Source organism: Diabrotica virgifera, chromosome 7, assembly GCF_917563875.1.
Source record: "Diabrotica virgifera virgifera chromosome 7, PGI_DIABVI_V3a".
Classification (NCBI taxonomy): Eukaryota; Metazoa; Arthropoda; class Insecta; order Coleoptera; family Chrysomelidae; genus Diabrotica; species Diabrotica virgifera.
Window position 1 is genome coordinate 174,942,327 of NC_065449.1, and position 27,254 is coordinate 174,969,580.

The following is a 27,254-nucleotide window of genomic DNA, read 5'->3' on the forward strand; positions in this document are numbered from 1 at the left end:
GTTCTTTTAAAGTGTAAATTTCTTGAAGCAGTGTAGATTAACATTAATGTCCGGGATATAAGATAACAATTTTATCCAGCTAACAAAAAATAAAAAACATCATTCCTAAAAGATAAAAAAAAACCTAATATTTTTCCAGTGGGTGTTAATAAAATGATATATTGGTAGGACGGTGATAAACTTTTTCCTGTAGAATCTTATAAATAGTTCATCAATTTGACTGCAATTTTTAAATCAAAATGATCTCTCTACCAGTTCTTTTGATGATTTGTGTAACTATCGGAGAAATCTCTGTTTATGGAAGTAGGGTAAGCTTGGTTTTTTACTCTAAGTTTGATTTTTTGTTTTTATATAAAATTTAACAAAATAATAATAAAATTATTATTAGTATTTTATATTTAAAAATTATTTTTTTCTTTTTTATATTATTAGAGCTGTATGGGGTTAAAAATTTTAACAACAATTTTTAAATAGGTAAGCCTTTTTGGACAGCATCCTCATAATAAATTATTTAAAAATGTAAAGACTGAAAAAGTTTTGTACACACTTATGACAACAGGTGAACAGGGAAAGTGTACTTTTGAAGTGTGTAAAACAAATAATTCCTAGCTGAGCGCTTTCGGCTTATAAAGCCATCTTCGGATCTATGCTACCATAGAAAGGTCTCTAATGAATAATTGATCTTAGAATTCAAAAGTTTAACTTACGTCAAATGGTTCAAAATACCACTATGAAGAGAGATGGATCCCATGTACGCTATTCAAAAAATAATTCTATTACTTGTGCAGTTTTTTAATGCATTAAAAAAACTGCACAAGTAATAGAAGTATTTTTTGTATATCGTACATGGGATCCATCTCTCTTCATAGTGGTATTTTGAACATTTTGACGTATGTTAAACTTTTGAATTCTAAGATCAATTATTCATTAGAGACCTTTCTATTGTAGCATAGCTCCGAAGATGGCTTTATTAGCCGAAAGCGCTCAGCTAGGAATTATTTGTTTTACACACTCCAAAAATGCACTTTGCCTGTTCACCTGAATAAATTATTTGCTTATAATTATACATTTACTCAGTTTTCTCAGCCATGTCTTTTTATTTGTTCTTTGTAGGCACGTGCTACTTCTTTTTTTTTTTTCAAGATAATATCATCATCATAATTACTTCACTAATGTAACTTTATTAATCAAATATACACACCAATTATATAATACAGTTGAATCCGCTCACTAGAATACCATTTATAGGAATATCCCGCTTAAAATATAACGTTGAAATCTCGAAATGTTTCTTCTAGTGACCAGTGATCAGTTTTATTAGAATATCCTAGTTATAGGAATAGTCTGGGCTGATTATCGGAGAATAGGCCATTTTTGGGAAAAGTTATTTACCAGCAATTTTATTGCTGGAATCGAATCTTATAATTGTATATATTAATAATATAGACATGCAAAGTCCGCAGATAGTGTGCTACTTTTTTTATAAACAAAATGGCGCACGAAAATCGTGTTTTTTTTCAATTTTTGCTCTATAACTCCAAAGATTTTAACTTTAGACCAAAAACACTCAAATAAAAATTCACCGCAATTAAATTCTGCATAGAGACGTGTTTTTCCGATTTACTTCGACGAAAACTTTCCCCCGAAAAAGCAAGTTTTTCCAACAAAATCTTTAATTTTCAACTAAACTTTTAGATAAGTAGTTGTTAATCAATAATTAAATAACTTTGCAACTTAAAAGCCCTTTCCCTATATATTATAATTCCAGAAGTCGATGGAAATTGAATGAACAGTTTAGCAACAATTGAAATGTTAATTAAAAATTTACGGTCGCTATAATAACGACAATAATTGGGATACATAAGAATAACTATGATTTTTTCATAAAAACACACTATATCTATCTAATGTACTTTACAGAATTGAAATTGGACTATTTAAGCGGTCTCAGGAATATTTTAAAATTATAAACAATTTTTTGGCTTATAAACAAATAGAATAGCTCGGGAAATATTAAACTAAATTAAATTGGGAAAACGGTATTCGAAAAACAGAGGCAGGACGCTTCTTTTAAAAGAAAAAACGTTTAATTATGACGAGTGGTTCCTGAGCTACAACCGGTCAAAATTGACCGGAATTTACGGCAAAGATATAAACAATAGGATCATAATTTTCAAACCATCACCTTTTTGTTCTTATCCTCTTTCTCTATACCAATTTTTGTATCTTTAAAATTCTCATAACATATATTATTATAATAAAAACTATCGATAATACGTGTGAAAATTGCCAAAAATAGCAAAATTCCAATCAAAAATTAGGTTGGAGAAAATGTAACCCTCAAAGTTCAAAATCGGTATACGTTAAAAAAATGCATTTTCTCGGCTTCCCATGGAGCAATTTCCTTCATTCTTTTTTTGATCCCAAGTAACTCGAGTAGAGCCATCGAACTAACGCATTATTAAATGTCAAACTTGCTTTTGTTTTGTTATAATAAATAAATTTATTTATTATAACACAACATTTTAATTTGTTTAAATAAAAATTGTTTAAATAATTATACAGCTTTCAAATGAGAATATTTATGTTTTTAACTTTAAAAGGTACACTTGTAGTAAGTTTATCTAAAAAAAAGCCTACAACTGGCAAAGTTGTGACACAAAACAAAAGCAAGTGTGACATTTAATAATGCGTTAGATCGATGGCTCTACTCGCGGTATTAGGAACAGAAAAAGAATGAAGGAAATTGCTCCATGGGAAGCCGAGAAAATGCATTTTGTTAACGTATACCGATTTTGAACTTTGAGGGTTACATTTTCTCCAACCTAATTTTTGATTGGAATTTTGCTATTTTTGGCACCTTTCACACGTATTATCGATAGTTTTTATTATAATAATATATGTTATGAGTATGTTAAAGATATGAAAATTGGTGTGGAGAAAGAGGACAAAAACAAAAAGGTGATGGTTTGAAAATTATGATCCTACTATTTACATTTTTGCCGTAAATTCCGGTCAACTTTAACCGGTTGTAGCTCAGGAACCACTTATTACAATTAAACGTTTTTTCTTTTAAATGAAGCGTCCTGCCGCTGCCTTTCGAATACCGTTTTCATGATTTAATTTAGTTTAATATTTCCCGAGCTATTCTATTTGTTTTAAACCAAAAAATTGTTTATAATTTTAAAATATTCCTGAGGCCGCATAATTAGTCCAATTTAAATTCTGTAAAGTACATTAGATAGGTATAGTGTGTTTTTATGAAAAAATCATAGTTATTCTTATGTATCCCAATTATTGTCGTTATTATAGCGACCGTAAATTTTTAATTAACATTTTAATTGTTGCTAAACTGTTCATTCAATTTCCATAGACTTCTGGAATTATAATATATACGGAAAGGGCTTTTATATTACCAAGTTATTTAATTATTGATTTACAACTACTTATCTAAAAGTTTAGTTGAAAATTAAAGGTTTTGTTGGAAAAACCCGCTTTTTCCTGGGAAAGTTTTCGTCGAAGTAAATCGAAAAGACACGTCTTTATGCAGAATTTAATTGCAGTGAATTTTTATTTGGGTGTTTTTGGTTTAAAGTTAAAATCTTTGGAGTTATAGAGCAAAAATTGAAAAAAACACGATTTTCGGGCGCCATTTTGTTTATAAAAAAAGTAGCACACTATCTGCGGACTTTGCATATCTATATTATTAATACATACAATAATAAGATTCGATTCCAGCAATAAAATTGCTGGTAAATAACTTTTCCTTGTATTTTGCTAATTAGCCCAGAGTAGAATAATTTGGAACCTACTATTGGAACAAAAGCTGTGACTCTTCCAGTTTTTATTCTAAATATCTTTCAGTATTTTTTGCCTCTCTTTTTCTCTAGTTCTTTTGGAGTATTGGGCGCTTATGCGTTTCTTGGCCAAAAGTGTAAGATTGCTGTCTGGCCATGACAGCGCATCTTCTTTTATTTTTATTTTCTGAATAAACTGTAAACCCTCCCTCCATTGTCTTCTATTTTTTGCTCTGTTTTTGACTTTAACCCATATTAGTCCAATTTTTTCGTGTTTTGTCTTTTACCCTCTGGTTGGTATTGAAGTGCTTGTCTTGCTATGTTGCTTTGATCTTTCGTCAAACTGTGACCAATCCATTTTCATTTTTTTTTCTTTGGCTGTAGTAGATAAATGTTATTTTGCTGTGTTCTTTCTCATGGTTCGGTATTAGTTATTTTGTTGTGCCAGTTTATTTTCAGGATTTTCATTAGAGATTTGTTTACAAAAGTTTGCTGTTTTCTAATTGTATTTTCGTCCAGTTTCTATGTTTCTGCTCCGTAGAGTTAGCCCGATCAAATGACAATCTGACCCCCAAAAAAATAAAGGAAGGATAAAAATTTGGGAATAGGTAGTTGAAATTGTCTATTATTATATAAGAAAAAGTTTACAATTCTACATCCCCTCCATTTTTAAAAAATAGAGGGGAATACCTCCCTCTCGAAGTTGAAAATATACATTCAAAATAAGTCCGGAATTGGATAAAATGAACAATTCTAAGCAACTTGTGTTTTATAGAGCTTTTTCCCTAAGTCAATACTTTTTGAGATATTTGCAAGTAAATATGTTCATTTTTTAGAGAAAAAAAATTTTTTTTTGGACTGGTTTTTCGGATATAACTCAAAAAGTAAGTATTTCAGCGAAAAAAATATTCTTAGCAAAAATATAGCTTATAAAAAACTGCAAGAAATGGTGTATGCTTGACGTCTGTAGTCTCGTAGACCAAGTAGAAGCAGAGTTGTTGCTAATGAAAAGTATGTTCTTCTTCATAAAATTCCAAATCAAATATTTAAATGTGAAATAACCCAAAAACGGAGCACTTTTCGGGAAATTCATTTAAACATTTTAAAATGTTTAAAAAAAGGATTATTTTTGTTTTTAAAAAACTTGTAACATTAAAAGTAAGTGAGTTACGCTCAAAATATTGTTGGTCCCTTTTATTTTTTGTTAAAAAAATCGCGAAAATCACCCCCTAATTAGCATCACAAATAAATTTTATTATTACCACTTCACAAGTTACTTTGCTTATGTATTATTTATATGGTCTGTACGTTTCATCGGTTCAAAGTGCTTATTTTTGAAAAAGCTGTAATTAAAATGGCTTAAACGAGTAACTAATCACGAGTTTAGACAAATTTTGAACAGCCACGGCATAATCAATTTTAGTATAACAAGAAAACAAAAATGGAAAAATATTCAGAAAAGCAAAACGTACATTTTATTACACTTTAAAATTTTTGGTATTACTACTAATTTTTAAGATAATCCCATGAGCAATTCCATTTTTTCAAAATTAAAAAAAATGTTTTATGTTAAACAAATTTTTTTTCAAAACTGAGCACTTTGAACCAATGAAACTTATAGATAATATAAACAATACATAAGTAAAATAACTTCTAAAACGGTTACGATTAATTTTATTTGGGAAACTAATTAGGGGGTGATTTTCGCGATTTTTGTACCTAAAAATAAAAGGGACCAACAATGTTTTGAGCGTAACTCACTTATTTTTAATGTTTTAATTTTTTTAAAAAACAAAAATTAACCTTTTTTTAAATACTTTAAAAAAGTTTTAATGAATTTTCCCGAAAAGTGCTCCGTTTTTTGGTTATTTCACATTGAAATATTCGATTTGGAATTTGACGAAGAAGAACCTACTTTTCATTAGCTAAAACTCTTCTTATACTGGGTCTGCAGACCTGACACGTACACCATTTTTTGCAATTTTTTATAGGCTATATTTTTACTAAGAATATTTTTTTTGCTAAAGTACTTACTTTTTGAGTTATCTGCGAAAAACCGTCTATAAACATGTTTTTTTTTTGTTAAAAATGAACATATTCACTCGCAAATAACTCGAAAAGTATTGACTTAGTGAAAAAACTCTATAGAACAAAAGTTGCTTAGAATTAGTCATTTTATTCAATTCTGGGCCTATCTTGACCGTATATTGTTTCACTCACGAGAAAATGTTTTTCGCCCCGTATTTCCCACTTTGTGTAAAATGTAGGGGATGTAGAATTGTATACTTTTTCTTATATAATTATAAACAATTTCAACTACCTATTTCCAAATTTTCATCCTTGCTTTATTTTTTTGGAAATTTTCGTAAAATTTTGTGTTCCCTGATTGGACTAAGTGGTATACTTTTAATTTCTGTTGTTTTCGATATTTCATTTGTTTGCCAAATTCTATTTAAAGCGTTGAATGCATGTTGTGCCTTTATGATTCTCGTCTCTATATCATTTTTACACCCTCTGTTCCCTTCCATGACTGATCCCAGATATGTGAACTTATCTACCTCTTCTACTTCCTTACCGTTTATCATTATTATATTATTTGGATGGTTATTATTTTTTAAATGTTTAGTTTTCTCTGTAATTATTCGGAGTCCGATCGTGTCGGACTACTGTGCCAATTTGTCAATTTTTGTTGGCATATGATTTCGGTGCTCAGTTAGTAGGCAGATGTCATCTGTTCGAGATCTTCTAATTATTTGAATGGATTCCACCTGATGCCTGTTCGATCGTCAATTACTTTTCTCATTACCCAATCTATCAAAAGAAAGTATAGGGTAGGCGATAGTACACTACCCTATTTGACTCCATTTTCTATGGCTATATCTTCTGGTACTTCACCCGAATCTTCCAGTTTGGCTTTGTATCCTTCGTAGAAGATGAGTTTCCTTTGTGAAGTTTCTGATTTTTTGTGGTATCCCATATAATCTTAAAATTTTCCAAATCTGCATCCTATTTACATGGTCAATAGCCTTTTCGAAGTCGATAAAGGTCACATCTATATCTTTATTCCATTCGTTTGTTTGCTCCAATATAATTCTAAGGGTGCAAATGTGGACAATGGTGGAAATTTTGGCACGGAAACATGCTTGGTGGGTTGTCAGTTTCTTTTCTGGCTTGTTTTTTACTTTTGCGTTATGACCTTGTATTCCCTTTTCAGTGCCTGCTCTTCTTCCGATCCTTCCTTTTGTAGAATTTCTTTTTTGATTTTGTTTCATTCTTCTGTCAATAGTAGTTTTAATTTGTCTTCTTTTTAATCCGATTAATTCTTTTGCTGTATTTATCATTACGTGTTTAAAATGTTTCCGTGTTCCTTCGACTGACTCTCCAGTTTTTTGTGTTACTGTTCGCTTAATTGTCAGTTTTTCACTGAATGTATTTCTTGTGCATTCTTTTTTAGAACATCGACGTTGTATTTTCCCTTCTGTTGTTTTTTTTTTGTTACCTCTGGGTAATTTCATTCTTACTGTAGCTTTGACTAGCATATGGTCTGATCCCACATTAGCACCTCTGAAGCTCCTGACGTATTGCAACCAGCTCCTCCATTTATATTGAATTGTTATGTAGTCTATTTTGTTCTTGTATCTCCCTCCTGATGATTTCCATATTTTCTTATGTATCTATTTACCTTTAAACATATTTCCACCTATTTAAAGTTAATTTGGTTCGCAAAATTCTATTAATCGATATCCATTGACGTTTCTCTTTCATATTCCCTTCTTTCCCATCACTTGTTAATGTCCTGTAATATCGTCTCCTATTTTAGCATTAAATTCTCCGATTACTATTTTTATATCTCTTCTACATTTATTATTAATCCTATTAAAATTGTTTGTAGTTGGTCGTAAAATTCTTCCTTCACATCTTCGTTGTGTTTATTCGTAGGAGTATAATTGACATTTATTTATTACTATTATGTTATAGTATTATTTTAATAATCTGCTATGCGGACGATGCAATACTAATCTCTCAAAGTGAAGATGATTTACAACGTATGCTGCACCAATTCAACATAATCGCCAGAAAATTTAACATGTTAATTTCCTCAAAAAGAACAAAATGCATGGTTATAAGAGCAGATCCAATAAGATGTAAATTGGAGCTGGAAGGACAGATAAAATAAAAAGTGATGGAGTTTAAATACCTAGGGATCACACTATTTAGCTACGGAAGGCTCGAAACAGAAGTGGAAGATCAAGTGAATAGAGCAAACAGAGCCGCAGGTTGCCTGAATGACACAATATGGAGAAATAAAAATATCGTAAAAGAAATGAAAATCAGAATTTACAAAACAGTCATCCGATCGGATATACGCGGAATTTTACGAAAAAAAGTTATTTTTATAAAAGTTACGCATGCCTCAAAACCTAAGATTCAATCATCAGATATAAAATTTTCTCAATATTATACGAGGTATGTCAAAAAATATGAATTTCGGTCAAGGGTAAAGTACCTGTATTTCTCTCAATATCGAAAATTCTTATGATAAAATGTTGTTTGGAATTAAATACTAAGATCAAATATGCAATTACATGCTTCTAAAAAAAAATAAAAATTTTTTCTCAAAATGGATAGGTACCCAACATCGTTTTTAATTATTACAAATATGATAACTCGTTTATTATTCGTTTTACTGAAAAAAGTTATTCTTCATAAAAAGCTTTGCATGGTCTAAAATCTAAGACACAACCATACCATGAGATATCAACTTATATTAATTTTGTACGAAGTAGGTGTGTCAAAAAATATGAAATTCGCTCAAGATTTTAGTACCTTTATATTTCACAATATTTCAATTAGAAAGATGTAATTGCATATTGAAACATAGTTTTTAATTCTAAATAATTTTTTTAATGACCGTTTTGAATATTGTGAAAAATAAAGGTACTTTACTCTTGAGTGAAATTCATATTTTTTGACATATCTCGTATAAAATTAATAAAATGTGATATCTGACGGTTGCATCTTCGGTCTTAGGACATACAGAGCTTTTTATAAGGAATACCTTTTTTTCGTAAAAGTAATAATAAAAGAGTTATCGTATGTGTATTAAACAAAAACGAAGTTAGTATCAATAAATTTGAGAAAAATTTGGAAAATATTTTTTTCCAATTAGAAGCATGTAGTTGCATATTTGATCTTAGTTTTTATTTTCAAACAACTTTTCATAATAAGAATTTTAGATATTGAGAGAAATAAAGGTACTTTACTCTTGAAAGAAGTTCATATTTTTTGACATACCTCGTATAATATTAACAAAATTTGATATCTGATGATTGAATCTTAGGTTTAAGAGCATGCAGAACTTTTTATAAAGAATAACTGTTTTTCGTAAAATGAATAACAAAAAAGTTTCCCATATGTTTCCAACTTAAGTAGACACGCTGTATATCGTATATCTATATATCATTTACATTTGTGTTACCAGAATATATCATTAATTGTTGGTCTTCTACTCGGCTTGCTCCACTGCCATTCAGTTGATCCACTGCACTAATCTCTTGGCTTATTTGCTCCAATTTGCCAGTTCCATGTAGGTTTCTTACATTCCATGCTCCTATGAATATGTTCTCTCTTGTCTCTATTTCAGGTTTATCTTTTGTTTTTGCTTTATTTCTATTTTTATCCTTGCTCAATTCCTTTTTCTGTGCTGTGTCTGTTATTACTTGGTCTTCTTTTAGTATTTCTTACTAACCCTATATTATCAGCATACATTTAGGACCAGGGAATGTTGCCTTTTAGTTTGGCTGATATCTGATCCAACACTTTTGAGAATAATTTATGTAGTGTTTTGGCAATAGTTGATATGTGCATCTAACCTAATTTTTCAGTAGAGCATTTTGAAAGTTTGAAAGGTCCTCTAAATTCATTTAAAAATTTACAAAACGAGTTGCCATAGTGATATTCAACTTATCACATTACCGTTGTAATGAAATTGATTAACTAGTGTTAGATAATTGTTTAACCAATATCTCTGTTTAATGATTTCCTTCAGAATACACAAAAAACAGGATAAATAGCATGTTTTGCTAACCCAAAAACGGAAAGTAAATGGACATATCAATAACTGTCAACATAAGAAATTAAGTTAGATATCTGCTAATAAATGTTCTGCCCTACCTAATAAGTGCCACAGCGGACATATCATATATTGTCATTCTCATTTTTAAGGGTTTTACTTCCATCATAGACATACCAAACTCTACCAGTATAAATAAATACCTATTACTAAAGACCATAACAAGCAAATAATCTCATTTTGGCAAAAATCGGAGTTATCAACTTTTGCCATGCCACTACAGATTTAGAATTAAAAAATGAATAACCATTTTCAATTTCGTTGCAAAACGAAAATACAGCCGAACCATATTCCAGTCCAATCAGAGAGTGCTGCAAGCACCTCTACCGGTTTCGAAATCTCATCAGGAGGCACATATGCTGCTCTCCCTGATCCAACCAAAACAAACCCCAGCGTGCAGTCCCGAATTGCAACGAACGAAATGGCATAGATGCCCTAGCGGCAACTGCTAGCAAAAGACTAAGTTTTCACTCTAATGGCATATAACATATCCCACCAGAATGAAAACAATGGGAACCTTCTCTGGTTACACCTCCGAGGCTTCTACAATTTGCAAGCCATACGGATGCTGAGACTAAGGAAGATGAGGGAATTCTACAATTTACAATTCACGTCACATCTGCTCAGCGCGGTAAAGTTCCAACGAGACTGGTTCCCTTCATACTCCACACAGAGTAAATGTAAATCAAAAATGAATAACCATTTTCAATTTCGTTGCAAAACGAAAATACAGCCGAACCATATTCCAGTCCAATCAGAATCTCGTTGGAACTTTACCGCGCTGAGCAGATGTGACGTGAATTGTAAATTGTAGAATTCCCTCATCTTCCTTAGTCTCAGCATCCGTATGGCTTGCAAATTGTAGAAGCCTCGGAGGTGTAACCAGAGAAGGTTCCCATTGTTTTCATTCTGGTGGGATATGTTATATGCCATTAGAGTGAAAACTTAGTCTTTTTATTTAGAATTAAGTATTAATCCTGGTGCCATCCTACTTTTTATCATCCTCTTTCACACATGTCCTCACACTAGTTGTTATTTATTGTAAATCATAATATACGTCCCTAACAATATTCTTCCAGAACTTATTTTTTATTGAGCGCCTACCACAGAATCTCTCGATAAACTCTATATGGTTTCAATCAATACCATATGAGCATTTACTTCTTAATTTTTGTACTTTTTCATAAACTGACATTGATATTTTGACAAATACATACATTTATATCGGATACATCTATTGTGATTAAAATATTTTACTTTTTATCCCCTATTTGACTATTTTGTATATTTTTGTTTTAGCTTTCCAATTTTTTAGTCTTTATTACCCTTTTGAATCAGCTTTTCTTACTGCTACTTTTGCTGCATTTTTGGCCAACGTATACTACTGAAAATCTGTTTCTGATCTATTTAGTTGCCAGCGTTTATATAATTTTCTCTTTTTGTTTGTTTTGTTTGGCCACCATCAGGATTCTTTTTTATTAAATTTTTTTGAGGTATAGTAAGTTTTTCCAAGTATTTCAAATTATGTTGTTTCCTTTACTGGTTTTGCTTTGACTAGATTTTTTTCTCATCTTTTAACATGAATCGCTTCGGTTTCGCTGGCTTTATCCGGTATTTTGGTTCAGTTTCGGTTTTTACTCCTTTGTCCAGTAGAGGCAACTTATATGTTATTGGACTCGGTTCTGCTAACTATCACTTTGCAGTTTGAACTAATAACCTTCTTTTTGTTTAAAGAATATGTTAACAAGCGTCATATTTAATACTGTTGCTAATTCCAGAATATCGTTCCCAACCTCATAGACCTGGATCCCGCGTAAGAAAAAAAAGTTGATTAATAGCAAGCTGAAAATTTGTTAATAGCTTAACGGTGTCTAGTCGGACAAACATTGATGCACGGGAACACTGGAACAGGGGAAGTTTTAACGGTGACACATGATAAACGTGTCGTCCTGACAAGTTTATGATGGTGAAAAATAGCAAGTTGTTTTTAAGTTTATTCAATAGCCAACGTTATATAATATATGAAAAAATGTTTGTCCGACAAAAAGGTTGGGCATTTTAACGAGTCCGACACGTAGAACATGTCACATCACAGGAACTATGTTGGTGATGAATAGCAGTCTGATTTTTGCATGAGAGTTTAATGAAAGGTTAAAAAAGCAATTGGAAGTTCTGTCGGACAAAATGAATGGGAAATTTTCCTAGTCAGACATTCTAAACACGTAAGATATAGACAAAAATGTTGGTGATAAATAGCAAGCTAATTTTGATTTGTTTATGTACAAATTATATTTTGTAACGCAAAAAGTTATATGTCGGACAAAAAGTTTGGGCAAATCTAAGGAAATAAATAAAAAACATTTTTTCAGAATGACTTAGTCACATATTGATAAAGCTATTTTAGTTGTATATTATTATTTATATTCACATATTTGCATGTGCATATATATACATGCACACTCCAAAAACAGTGAGGTAAGTATCAATGCATGTATATATTGCAAAACAATTATTTTTTTGGGTGGAGTTTGTTCTAGATATTCTCAAAATGACAAAAAAAATGTCAAAGAACATGTGAAAGCAATCTCTTAGGGTTTTCTAATTAGGCGCATCAGAAAGTATGGAAAATTTCCTACAAAAAACGTTGTATACATTTTTTTCCATACTCAAATCCCTGTAAACGACATTGAAAATTCTGAAGAGTCTAAAACTTTGGTGCTTATAAGAATAGACGTAAATATGACACATTATGCTTAGAAGTATGTATTAGAAGGCTGCATTTAGTCCAGAGAAATAAGGTTTTTCTCGTGACACTTCCCCCTCCAGGCTGACACCAAATTTTTTGAGTAGTATGGACATCTATATTATTAACCTATATGTTTCCTGCAGCCGATTTTGATGATATACATAGTTATAAACAAATGAAGATCGAAAAACGGTAAATTATCGCTTTTTTCGTCTATTACCAAAAAGTTAAGCACTTTAAACAAATTTGAGAGTAAGAAACTCATAAATCGTATAAAAAACTTCAATATGGCATTCGCTGAATATGTCCATCCTTATTGGTTGCTTAGAAAATTGCAAAATAAATCATAAATATTGAGTTTTTATAAATATTCATAACTTAGGTAAAAATTAACTTAGAATCTTCTTATTACACGAAATACCGAGACTTCTTGTACTTAAATTATATTTTAAATTTCAAAGCAATTGGTCAAATAGTTTAAAAGTTATTTAATTTGTTTTTCCCAAATTAATTTTTTTTGCAACACTGTAAGTCAGAAAATTATGAGGTTACAATAATACTTCGGACAGTTTATGAAAGAAGAACATTTATACTATTACCTTAATTAAAAATAAATGACAAAAAATAATTTTAAACAGTGTAAAATTATTTTGCAAAAACATGTCGATTTTTTGCTTACTTATAAACAATTAGAATAACTTTTTAACCGTTACCCGTAGAAAAATTATTTTTTCATATTTAGAAAGACTGAATTTTTATACACATTTAGAAAGAAAAACAACTGTTCTAGGAGATTTAGGGACAAAGTTAGCCCCCCCATTTTTTTAATTCACATTTTTTTGCAAAATTATTTTGCAATATTTATAATTATTTTTTGTCATTTTTTTTAAATTAAATTAATACTGTAAATTTTCTTCTTTTATAAACTATCCAAAATATTACTGTAACTTCATCATTTTCTGACTTACAGTGTTGCAAAAAAAATTAATTTTGGATAAACAAATTAAATAACTTTTAAACTATTTGACCAATTGCTTTGAAATTTAGGGTATAATTTAAGCACCATAAGTCTCAGCATTCCGTGTAATAAGAAGGTTCTAAGTTAATATTTACATAAGTTATGAATATTTATAAAAACTCAAAATTTATGATTTATTTGGCAATTTTCTAAGTAACCAATAAGGATAGACATATTCAGCGAACGCCATATTGAAGTTTTTTATACGGTTTATGAGTTTTTTACTCTCAAATTTGTTTAAAATGCCCAATTTTTTAGTAATAGACGAAAAAATCTTCATTTGTTTATAACTATGTATATCATCAAAATCGGCTGCAGGAAACATATAGGTTATTATTATAGATAACCATATTACTCGAAAAATTTGGTTTCAGCCTGGAGGGGGATGTGTCACCAACACGATATTTTTTTTCCTTATTTCTCTGAACTAATTTGTCAGTGTGACACTTTGTGCTATACAAAGTAGTATTTGAAAGCACATGGTCTCTGAGTTTCTGTTTGCCACGTGTGTTGGAAATTAAATTTTATATTAACTATGGAGTGTTTTTGTGTCTATTTTTGAGTGTCAACAGTTTAAATTTTAAGTCGCCAAATCAAAAGTGAAACCATTCAACGGAACATTTTTGAGTAATTTTCGAACATTTTACAAAGTTAGTAAAATAATTGGTCATCAATTCAATGATATTCAGTTGCCAGATAATTGTGAAAATTCTATTGAATATCATTCTTCGTGCTATAATGCTTTGCTTGATTGAAAAAGGGTACCTAAATAAATTATTACTAAAATTGTATAACGTAATTTTTCTCATTTGTAATTTTTCTCAACTTTCTACAAATGAAATAATAATGTAATTAATATGTCACATGGCAAGAAATAATTTTCTGCCAAAATAAATCGATTAGTTTAAATTTGAAGTTACGATTGCAATTTATTATGAATTATTGTCAAAAGTGACAGTTTTTCTTAAATTAAAATGTATTCATAGACATAAGGGTAGACAGGGAATACAGTGCAAAAAGTCGATAGGTGGTCTATCTATCTCTTTTAACCAAGCGATCCCGCGCATGTGGCAGACAAAGATAGCTAGACCACTCAATCCATAATATAATTTGCCTGATCTACTATAAATGTATTACGGTGAGGTATCTAAATGATGTTGAGATAAATCGAAAGATATCGATTGTAATTGATTGCAGGTACTTTTGACATAGAATAATCACCCCTTATTGAAATTTCAAAAATTATTTTTTTAAATTGTCCGACTACAAAATCTAACCCTTATTTTTTTCCGACAACAGTCATTCTTGGTAAGGAATAATTTACTTAATTAAATTTCGTCTTTGTCGGAAAGCTATTTATCACCAGCATTTTTGTCTATATCTTACCTGTTTAGAATGTCCGACTACGAAAACGTCCCATTAATTTTGTCGAACAGAACTTCCAATTGCTTTTTTAACCTTTCATTAAACTCTCATGCAAAAATCAGACTGATATTCATCACCAACATAATTCCTGTGATGTGACATGTTCTACGTGTCGGACTCGTTAAAATGCCCAACATTTTTGTCGGACAAACATTTTCTCATATATTACATAACGCTGGCTATCGAATAAACTTAAAAACAACTTGCTATTTTTCACAATCATAAACTTATCAGGACGACACGTTTATCATGCTCCACAGTTAAAACTTCCCCTGTTCCAGTGTTCCCATGCATCAAAGTTTGTCCGACTAGACACCGTTAAGCTATTAACAAATTTTCAGCTTGCTATTAATCAACTTTTTCTTTCTTACGCGGGATCCAGGTCTATCATGTCTAGTTCCAAATCATAGTTCTTTTTGTATTGCTATATAATCTCTTTTGGATTGGTCCACATGTACACCCCCTATTACGACTTTCTCCTCTGATGGAATATTTCTCTTTATATGGAATTGGTCATGGAAAACTCTTTTATTCACACAGCTTAAATACACACACAATTATACAGATATTTAACACTTTTGTCAAGTACAATTTTCGCTGTTATTATTTATTGTTCTCATTTATTTCTCGTTTTTTTTACTCAGGTGGCTAGAATCCAATATTAATTTGGATAGGCGATGATCTCTCATCATCTGTAAATGTTCGTACCAAATAACCTGTTTTTGCTGCATGATTGTGGCTTTTATATACATGACTTGTTTTATTCTGTCATTTGTTACTTAAATAACTCTGGATATACCTGCTAATCTGCGCCAAACTCCATTTGCATTCAGATCTCTTAGTGAGTTACTAGTGTAGATGTGGTCGATGCAAGATTTTCTATCTCGAAATCCAGATTGCTATTCCAGTTCAAGTGTTTCATATTCGTTTTTGACTAGGACTAGAATGTTCATTACTTTTGCGTAAAATCTACACAGAGTGTTGGCAATTAAGATGTAGCGGTAGTTTTTGCAATTTGCCTTATCTCCTTCTGTATCTTAATTAATCGATGTTATCCATCCTCTACGTCAGGAAAATATATAATAGAAAATGATGAATACCTACATAAAACAGTAAATGTACATACACTGCGCGTCAGAGAAAACGGGCACCCCAAAAATGGGTCATTTTGATGTATTGAATTTCCTAAACCTTTTGTCCAATTTCAGCGATTTTTTAATATGATATAGCCTTATTTTTTAACAATATCGCTGTAATAATATTGTTGCTAGACAGGTAAATTGTCAATGTATACCGGGTGTACCAACCAAACTGCGTTTTTTTCTCAAAGTTCATAACACCCTGTGAAATATTTTAGTTTTTGCAAAATACTGAAACCCAAATCCTAACTATAGCGTCAGGTTTTCTTGGCATTCTATTTTTTGATTCATTCGCTTATGTTGAATAATAAAAAAGGGACTTTGACAACTAGCCGTGTTCTTCATCTATACAGGGTGTTTCTAAATAAGTGCGACAAACTTTAAGGGGAAATTTTGCATGAAAAAATAATGGTCGTTTGCTTTATAAACATATGTCTGCAAATGCTTCGTTTCTCAGATACGGGATGTTGAATTTTTTTTAACAAACTGACGATCCACTTACTGCTCTAAGAGTGGTTGAGATATGTAAATGAAAAGTAGGTTTTAAAAAATAGTTATTGCGCATTTTTTGACATACAATTAAAATTTTTATGTTTACCATAGGCATGCATTTACCATAGGATAAAATGACCCGTATGCACGCCAATGGTAAATACATAATTCTTAATTTTATATCAAAAAATGCGCAATAACTATCTCTTAAGACCTACCAGTTTTGGAGCAATAAATAAATCGTCAGTTTGTAAGAAAACATTCAACATCCCGTATCTCGGAAACGAAGCATTTGCAGACATATGTTTATAAAGCAAACGACCATTATTTTTCATGCAGAATTACCCTTTAAAGTTTGTCGCACTTATTTATAAACACCCTGTATTGATGAAGAACACGGCTAGTTGTAAAAGTCCATAACTTTTTTATTATCCAACACAAGCGAATGAATCAGATAACAGAATGTTAAGAAAACCTGAGGCTATAGTTGGGTTTGAGTTTCAGTATTTTATAAAGGATATAATGTTTTACAGGGTGTTGTGAACATTGAGAAAAAAACACAGTTCGATTGGTACACCCGGTATACATGACAATTTACCTGTCTAGGAACAATATTATTACAACCATTTGGTTAAAGAATAAGGCTATAAAATATTAAAAATTACTTAAATAGGACAACAGGTTTAGGAAATTCAAGAAATCAAAAATTACCCATTTTTGTGGTGCTCGTTTTCTCTGACGCGTAGTGTATTTTGGTATTTTGACATAATTTTTTTGACTTGCATATTTCTTGTTTGTTTATTTTTTTTTTTTTAATTAGGTAACTGACGATGACCCGATGAACTTTAAACTAACAAAATTACTGGATGTGAAATTAGAAAGCAAAACCGATTCTTGGAAAAATGATCTAAGTCGCTTATTTCATGAACAAATTGACAACAACGAATCAGGTATGTCAAATTTAATTACTTAATATTTTGAACAAAATAAAAATATTTGTTTGTGGACATCGCACACATCTTATGGAAAATATAATGTCACTCAAATTCAATAAAATTTATACGATTAGAATTGTCTTAAAATGACGGTCAATTCTTATCATTGCGCCAACTCTTTATTATGATTAATTATGGCGTAAATTGCAATTAAAATTTATCGAAATCACATTTTTGGAGTTCATAAAGTCCATAAATACAGAGTTGGCGCAATGATAAGATTTGACCGTTAATTTAAAACGAATCTATTCGTATAAATTTTATTGAATCTGAGTGACATTATATTTTCCATAAGATGTGTGCGATGTCCTTTAGTCCAGGAACCGAAGCTTTTCACCTCGCAATTTTTACAGAATGAATTGCTTGAAAATTTGAGAATAAGTAGTGGATAGTCCAAGGATCAAAATCTATATGATGCCGAAAAGGCGCTTTTACCATGGCGGTGGTTACCACCCCATCTCGGGGGTGGAAATTTTTTATTATATTTTGACCACAAAAGTTGATAAAAACGTTCATTCTAAGTAAAAACTGTTCTATACATTTTTTTGATAAAATTAACAGTTTTCGATTTATTCGCTATCGAAAGTTAGTTTTATATCGAAAAAATCAATGTTTTACCAATTGTACTCATTTACGATTCACTCAAATTTTGCTGTAGAAAATATTTTTTCAAACCAAGTTCTTGGAAATTAAATAACCTACAATTTCATATTTAAACATTTTTTCGTATCTCTGATGCTAATCTTTCTATTCTGAAAAAAATGGCATTTTTTACAAATTACAAAAATTCGTTATTCGCTTTTAACTCTAGTTTTTTAAAAATTAATCATTTTAAGCCACTCAAACTTCTAGAATCTATTAACAATACATGAATAAAGAAGAATGAATAAGGCCAATCACTAAAAACACCCCTAACTTACATTGTTTGGCTTCCAATTGGATTTCTCGTTTTTTTTTTAAATACATTGATTTTTTAACCGTAACTTTTTTATTTTTTATCTTAGAAAGTTTGGTAAAAAAGAATTTTGTGGGTTTTTACAAGATCTATAAGCGTATTATTACTAAATCTTTTAAAAATCCTCAGTCAAAAAGAGGTGACTTTGAAAGGGTTGGTAAAGATGGTTTTTGCATGTTATTACATGTTTTAATTGTCAATAGTCCACTGAATTTTTGCCGTAGAAAAAAATTTTTGCAAACCAGGCTCTTGGGAATTAAATAAGCTACAATTTCATTATGAAATATTTGTTCGTATCTCTGATGCTAATCTTTCTATTCTGAAGAAAAAGCCATTTTTTTACAAATTACAAAAATTCGTTAATCGCTTTTAACTTCATTTTTTTAAAAACCAATCATTTTTAAAAACCAATCATTCTACGCCGGTCAAACTTCTAGAACCTATTAGTATAATAATACATAAAGAAAGAAGACCAAATAAGGTCAATGACTAATTTTAATTAGGGTGGTGATTAGGGTGGTTGCTTCCGATCACTTTTTTGCTGAAAAAAATAGGGACTGACATTCTTTTCATTATAAGTCACTTAATTTTTGAGCTAGAGACTTCTTTTCTATTTCTGAAGATAGATGTTTTTAATTACTTTAAATTAGGTTTAACAAGTTATCCTCGAAAAACGCATAGTTGTCCCCTCTTTTGACTTTGAAACTACAATATTTAGCATTTGACGAACAAGAGCTAACATACAATAAAGTAAAGCTCGATTACTATTGGTATTAAAGAAAATTAAAAAAATGGTTTTTTAATTTTTTTTTCAAAAGCTACATTTTTGTTAAGTAAAGTTGTTCAGATAAAACGAAAATTTTGGAGTTATTAGCAGAAAACTTATTAAAAACATTGATTTTTTCGATATAAAACTACCACTTTCGATAGCGAATAAATCGAAAACTATTAATTTAATCACAAAAATATATAATTTTTTTTGCTTAGAATGAATGTTTTTACCAACTTTTGTGGTCAAAATATAATAAAAAATTTCCACCACTCAGATGGGGTGGCAACCACCCCCATGGTAAATGCGCCTTTCGACATCATATAGATTTTGATCCTTGGACTATCCACTACTTATTCTCAAATTATCAAGCAAATCTATTCATTCTGTAAAAATTGCGAGGTTTTGTCCTATTTTAAGCTTCATTACTTGGACTAATTTATTGAGTTTATACATTTTGTTACATACTTATATACACATCGGAAAGGTCTAGGGATATTTTCATAACATAATAAAATTATTAAAAATAAATTCAAGTGGTCGTTTAATTTAAATTGTATTTGTACTGTTGCTCATTCATTTTTGTGAGTAAAACATAAGGGCAAAAGTGATAACGAATATTTTACAAGCCTTCTATATTACATAACAACTGCCTGACATAACCTTACAACATGACTTTGACATTTATATTGCAGATAGTTATCTTTGTTTCACATTCTTAAAGACAAAGAGAAACAGTGTAGCCTATAGCTGTTTGGTAAATACACATACACATATGTTTTTACTGACAACAGCGCTTTCCTGTAAAGCCGCGTCCTCACTGGTACATTTTTCGTGCGTATTGAACTAATGGTTCGTCGCAAGAATTTTCGTCGCAAATTTTTAACAGTGAGGACTGGGTGCTCGTCCAGCAAAAATGTAAAACATACCGACAACCGATGGAGCGTGTGCGTCGAAAATTCTTGCGCCCGATTTATGTATGCGACGAACACGTCCACATTAGCACAATGTTTACCTCGCGCACGCAAATATTTGCGACGAACAGCTGGTTCGACGTAAATTTTTACCAGTGAGAACGTATCATAACGGTAGATGAAACTAATAGAAGTAGAAAGAAAGAAGAAACTAAGTAGAAAAACTAATATATGAGGAAAAATTTGTTTGTCGTTAAGTTTGTTGTACTGGTGGGTTATGATGTCAATAAATCTATAACGTGCATTCCTAATTATTAGACTTTTAGTTTTTTTATATAAACTTGTCAGTGATGAAAAATTTCGATATTTTTTAATATTTGTAACGATGCGTTACCTACTGTAAATTATTAATACCCAGTACTTGATACTCGTTAATTTTCGTACTTTTACATTTTCACGTTTTTTACGATTTACGTTTACTTTTAGTTTTCTGGTATTCTGGTAGTGAATGTACTCACTTAGTCCACTGAAATATTCTCAACTGCTCAAAATTGGCAAAGAAGACGAAAACCTTTTGCAAATATGTTTTCGACCCTCTGGAATCCGAATCTGAAATTAGTTTTGCGAGAAAATGCCGGGAAATCCGAAAAAATCGTAAAATAGGGATTTTCCGCAATTTTATCGAAAACTACAGTGGCTAGTGGAAAAATAATCAAACCATGGTGTTTATTGGACGGTTTTACATAAAAATATATGTGCTTTTTTGCGAGAAAATGCAAGGAAATCCAGAAAATTGTTAAATAGGAGATTTTACGCAATTTTCTCGAAAACTACAGTAGCTAGAGGAAAAATAATTAAACCATCGTGTTTATTGGATGATTTTACATAAGAATAGATGTTTACTAAAAAATAAAAGTAATCCCAACGATAAGGAATTAAATTCTTGTGTAAAGTGATAAAAACTTGTGTGATATCGAATGTAAACAAAGCAGGTTTTACAGTAGGTGGAAACAAAACAATATAATATTATTGTGAATGGTGTATTTCTGCAGGAAAATAAAGCATATTAATAAACAGAATCAGCTGAAAGTAGAAAACTTTATTATAATATAACTAATGTTATTATAAACAGATAACCAGGGCCGGATTTTGATTTTTACCTAGGAATAAAAGTGCTGGAAAATTAGTAACGGCCAGCGCGGGCGCGAGTGGGAATTTGAACTATGAGTAGAGTTCTCCACCAAACTTCACCCGTGACGCATTGACTAATAACTCTAGCACGAAAAATAACTAGGAATTAAGAACAATGAGTTCTGATAGCGAATTAGCTGATGAAATGAAAAGGAGAAGGGAAGAGGAGGAACATGATGAAAATGATGAGAGAATTAGCAATGGATATAAAAGACATAAAAAAGAACAATATAGATCTGGAGACGAAATCACACAACTATAAAATGAAATTAAAGAACTGAAAGATCAACAAAGCGGCTACAAAGATGAAATAAAAAAGCTGCGAGAAACAAACGAAAAAGCTATAAAACAAATAGGTCGATTAGAAAAAGAAATTAGTAAAGCAAATGAAAAATAGAGAAATTGGAAAATGAAAGAAAGAGGAAAAAAGTAATAATCATCATCATCAGTGGTGCTACAGCCCTATGAAAGAGCCTCGACCTTCCCAAGTCTATTACGCCAGTCAGTCCTATCCATTGCCAACCGTTGCCAGTTTGCTGCGCCTATTTTTCTCCCATCCTCATCTACGCCATCTTTCCATCTAAGTTTTGGCCTACCCCTATTTCTACTTCCCACCGGTTGTGACATAAGGATTCTTCTAAGAGGGTTGTTATGCTGTGATCTTGCTAGATGTCCTGCACATCTTAGTCTTCCTATTCTTATAAGAGGTACTACTTCTTAAAAAATGTAATACAAGGAATAAAAATTGATACAAATGATCAGAAAATTTTACGAGGGGCTATGGAGAATTTTATAGAAATAGAGCTACAAGTTTCAGTAGATGTAAATTGAGCAAGGAAAATAGGAGAAAATACTGTCATAGTGGAACTTAACAGCGTGAAAAACAAAATAGAAATAATAAAAAATAAAGGTAAATTAAAAACCAAAAAGGACGAAAGAATCTATATTAATGATGATATGTCAAAAGAAGAAAGATTTATCCAGAAAGAAATTAGAAGCAAAGCAAGAATCCAGAAAAAATGTAAAAATAGGATATCAGAAGCTAATCATTAATGGTGAAATATGGACATGGAATAGCAGTCAACAACAACTCATAAAAGAGAAAAATATACAACCAAAAAACTAGCAATACAACTAAAGCAGACTGAAATAACGGAGACGACATGGCAAAGTAAAGCTACACGAAATAGACAAAATGTACAGATTGTTAATGAAAAGAAGCCCGTAAACGAACATATATTAGTAGGAACATGGAATGTAAGAGGAACATACGAAGAAGGAAAACTGAAACACCTAGTAGATGAATGCAAAAAATATAAATTTGAAATAGTAGCACTACAAGAAACGAAACAACTAGGCCAAAACTCAATGGAAATAAATGACTATTTATTTTTTAATAGCGGAGGGGAAAATAGAATGTTGTGTGTGTGTGTGTGTGTGTGCTATCGGATTTCTTGACTGTGGACTTAATCCATTAGCCGAATAGAATGTTGGGCACAGGATTTGTAGTAAACAAAAAGTTGAAAGATCTAATCGTTAATTTTAAACCAATTTCAGAGAGAATATGCATACTAAGAATAAGAGGAAAATACCAAAAAATAACATTTTTAAACATACACATGCACCGATGTGGGGTGTAAGAATGTGTTATAGAGGTAGCACCTTTTATTGGAACGACCACATGAAACGTCATCGACGGGAGATTGTTTTTGATAACTTGTCCTCATAAGGCACTCAACTCTCACCACTTATGGCTTCACGTGCCACATCCCGGGCAACTGCATTGGTCTGCAGGCTAAACTAAGTGAGGGTAGCCAGACATGGTGATAGGTTGGACAGTGGCAGCTGGTTGTTACAAAACTGACCATGCGGCGAGAATCATAGCCACAGAAACGGCTCATATACAGCGTTGCAGAATTCAAAGGGAAGCCAATGCACTATTTTCCCAAGAGAATTTCTTCCCATAACGATGACAATTTCAGTAAGTGAAGATGGAATATGTAGCGATCCGACTCACGCCATCTCGGTTCCGGGTCGGATGGTGTGAAATTTGCTACCGGCTGCCAAGGTGTGAGGGACCAGGCACCTGGCAGAAATTGTGAGACTGAATCCAAATTTTCATTTAATTTAAGAAAATGTCAGCGAATTGGTACATGGAACGTCCAGGGACTGATCCAAAACCCAGGAAAGTTACACATAATTGAAAAATAAATGGCAGACCACAATCTTTCGGTACTGGGACTCTCTGAAACTCACTGGAGAGGTAAAGGGCATTTTAAAACAACTGCTGGCAACGTCGTCTATTTTTCAGGCCCAGATAACAAAAGTACAAATGGAGTCGCAATAATTGTACCCTCTAAACTTAAAGACTGCGTAATTGGATATAATACTATTGATGGCAGGATAATATCCCTTAAAATGAGAATATCCTCCAATAACCTACACCCTGTCTAGGTATACGCTCCTACAACAGCTGCACAAGAAGAAGACATCAACAGGTTCTATGGTCGTCTAGAAGAAACTGTTCGCGCTATTCCGAAACGTGAACTCATCATAATTTTAGGAGATTTTAACGCCAAAGTGGGGTCATCTAATGAAAATATTGAAGGAGTGCTGGGCAAAAATGGACTGGGACAGAGAAATGTGAATGGCGACCGTCTAGTGGAGTTCTGTGTAGAACAACATCTTGTAGATCAACATCATAGACCTAGAATGTAGAAACAACAAGGAATCAAATAGACTATATCCTAATAAGATCAAGATGGTAGTCGTCGGCCATCAACTGTAAAACATATCCTGGCGCAGACTGTGAAAGCGATCATCAACTACTCCTGGTATTGAACGTTCGACTTCGTTTTTAAAGTTCCCAAAAGAAGACCCCAGAGAAAAGTCATGTCTCTAAATCCATCAAAAATCAATTACTTCCAACACAACCTAGAAGAAGCTCTCTCTTTAGACCAAGTAGATAGTGACCCTGAAAGCACTTGGATTTATTTCAAAGATAAAGTAATCGACGCTGCAAAAGACTGTGAGACAGCGGTTTCCACTGGCCTTAAGCCATGGATATCCGATAATACGTGAACTGTTATTCAACACAGAAAATAACACAAAGCTAGACACGGAACAAACGATGAATACAGAGATTTATCGAAAGAAATCAAAAAACAGTGCCGCAAAGACAAAGCTGATTACATCTCTCAAATATGCAGAGAGATAGAGGAACATGGCTGTGGAAATGAACTGAGGGATTTATTCCAGAAGATCACACTCCTTACCAGAGAATTTAAACGTCAAACGTGGTCTGTAATAGATAAGGAAGGTAATCTAAAGACCGATACTGACGAAATATTGGAAAAATGGCGAAACTACTGTGACGAGCTATATAAAAATAACGAGGTATCAGCAGAAAATCAGTGGCCCTCTAACTACCCTAGAGAACCTACTGTCTTATTCGCTGAAGTCAAAGATACAATTAAATCACTAAAGAGAAATAAATCCCCAGGCATTGATTCAATACCATGTGAAATACTACAGTTACTAGGTGACAAAGGACTACATATCATCCATTCTATCTGTGTCGCTGTTTGGAATTCAGGAAAATGGCCATCTGATCGGTGCACCTCAATTTATATCCCGCTACACAAAAAAGGAACTACTACCAGATGTGAAAACTACCGCACACTGTCACTAATAACACATGCTAGTAAAATCTTGTTGCAATCATCAAAAACAGATTAAAAACCTATCTACATTACCAAATACCTCAGGAACAAGCCGGATTTGTAAAGGGTAAAGGTACAAGGGAACAAATCCTGAACCTGAGACAACTTATTGAAAAGTCTAGAGAATTTCAAGTACCTATGATTATATGCTTCGTTGACTACCAAAAGGAATTTGATTGTGTAAGCTGGATAAATATGTGGTCAATTTTAATAGAAATGGGCGCACCAATGCACCTGGTGACACTTATTAAAAATCTGTACCAGTCTAATATAGCGACACTACGACTAGATCAGAAGTTCTCAAACCAATTCAAGACCGAGAGAGGTGTTAGACAAGGATGCGTGTTGTCACCTGACTTATTTAACATTTATGGTGATCATGTCATGAGGATGGTTTTAGAAGGATGGGCCTTTAGAAGGATAGAAAAATCTCCAACTTGAGATTTGCTGATAACACTACACTTATAGCAGCAAATGAGCAGTAAATGTTTGATCTTCTGCGAAGAGTTGAGCACGAAAGCAATAAAGTTGGTCTGAAAATCAATAAAGCTAAGACAAAAATAATGGTGGTCGGCAGATTCGACACTATTCAACTGACTAACATGTTACAGGAATACCAGATAGTAAACACCTTTGTCTATCTCGGGTCTAGTATAACTAACGATGGCAACTGTGAAGCAGAAGTTCGGAGACGTATTGGTATGGCAAAAAATGCGATGAGTCGCCTAACTAAAGTTTGGAAAGACAGATCTATCTCTCAAAATATCAAGATGAGACTGGTAAATGCCCTTGTATTCTCAATATTTCTATACGGAGCAGAGACTTGGACTCTTTTCGCATACGAGCACCAAAAAATTGATGCCTTTGAGATGTGGTGCTGGAGAAGAATGCTGCGCATACCATAGACAGCTCATAGAACAAACGTTTCCATTCTAAACCAACTCAATATTAAAAAAAGGCTGTACACAATATGTCTGCAACGAATTCTGCAATTATTTGGTCACGTGGTTCGCAGAGGTGACGACAGTTTGGAGAGATTAATAGTCTCTGGAAACATTCCGGGGAGAAGATCAAGAGGACGCTTACCAACTAGATGGTCCGATCAAATAAAGAATTCAGCTGGAAACTCATTCTGCGAAGCTCTTAGAGTAGCTGAAAATAGAGACCAATGGAGAAAGATTGTTAGGAATATTGGAAGAAATCACGATCCTCACTAATGGGGAAACGACAAGAGGGAGAGAGAGAGATGCACCGACTGAAGAGAAAAACATAGAGATAAAGGAAGACTTCTACGGTCAAATAGATACAGTATTCGAAAATATTCCCAAATACGATATAAAAATAGTACTAGGTGATGCTAATGCCTAAATAGGAAAAGAAGAAATATATACACCCACCATAGGAAAATAAAGTCTGGATGAAACAACGAATGAAAATGGTCACCTCTTAATAGATTTTGCAAAAGAAAGAAACGTGATCGTTATGAGCACGTACTTTCAACACAAAAGAATGTACCAAGGAACGTGGAGATCACCACATGGGAAAACCATAAACCAAATAGATCATGTGCTCGTCGAAAAAGACATGGAAAAATGTATAAAGAACATAAGAACATATAGAGGACCAGATGCAGACACAGATCACTTTATAGTCGGAATACAACTAAAACAGGTTATACCAGTTCTTAGAAACCAACAGAAAAAAAGGTACAAAGTAACTAAACCTATTAGACTACTGTCAGAAGAAGAACAAAGTAAATATGAAAGACTAGTCACTAGAGAACTGGAAAATATTGCAGAAAATGGAAACATCGAACAAAAATGGACGCAAATAAAAGTATGTATGACCAAAGTAGCGCAAGTCAGTAATAGAAATATAAAAGATGGATTCCAAGAATGGTTTGATAAGGAATGTAAAATAGAACTGGATGAAAGAAATAAGTTAAGACACAAAATGAT

The 27,254-nt window shown here is 32.0% G+C and overlaps 1 protein-coding gene across 2 annotated transcripts in view; it reads left to right on the forward strand.

The window, feature by feature from the left end:
• The first annotated feature begins 210 nt into the window (after positions 1-210).
• Positions 211-27,254, forward strand: part of LOC126887983 (microfibril-associated glycoprotein 4-like) — a 66,892-nt gene continuing 39,848 nt past the window's right edge. For both annotated transcript variants that reach the window (XM_050655955.1, XM_050655956.1), the window contains exons 1-2: positions 211-308; positions 17,571-17,700. In XM_050655955.1, coding sequence (XP_050511912.1) covers positions 240-308; positions 17,571-17,700 — 199 coding nt within the window. In that variant the 5' untranslated portion in view covers positions 211-239. The remainder of the gene's footprint in view (positions 309-17,570; positions 17,701-27,254) is intronic.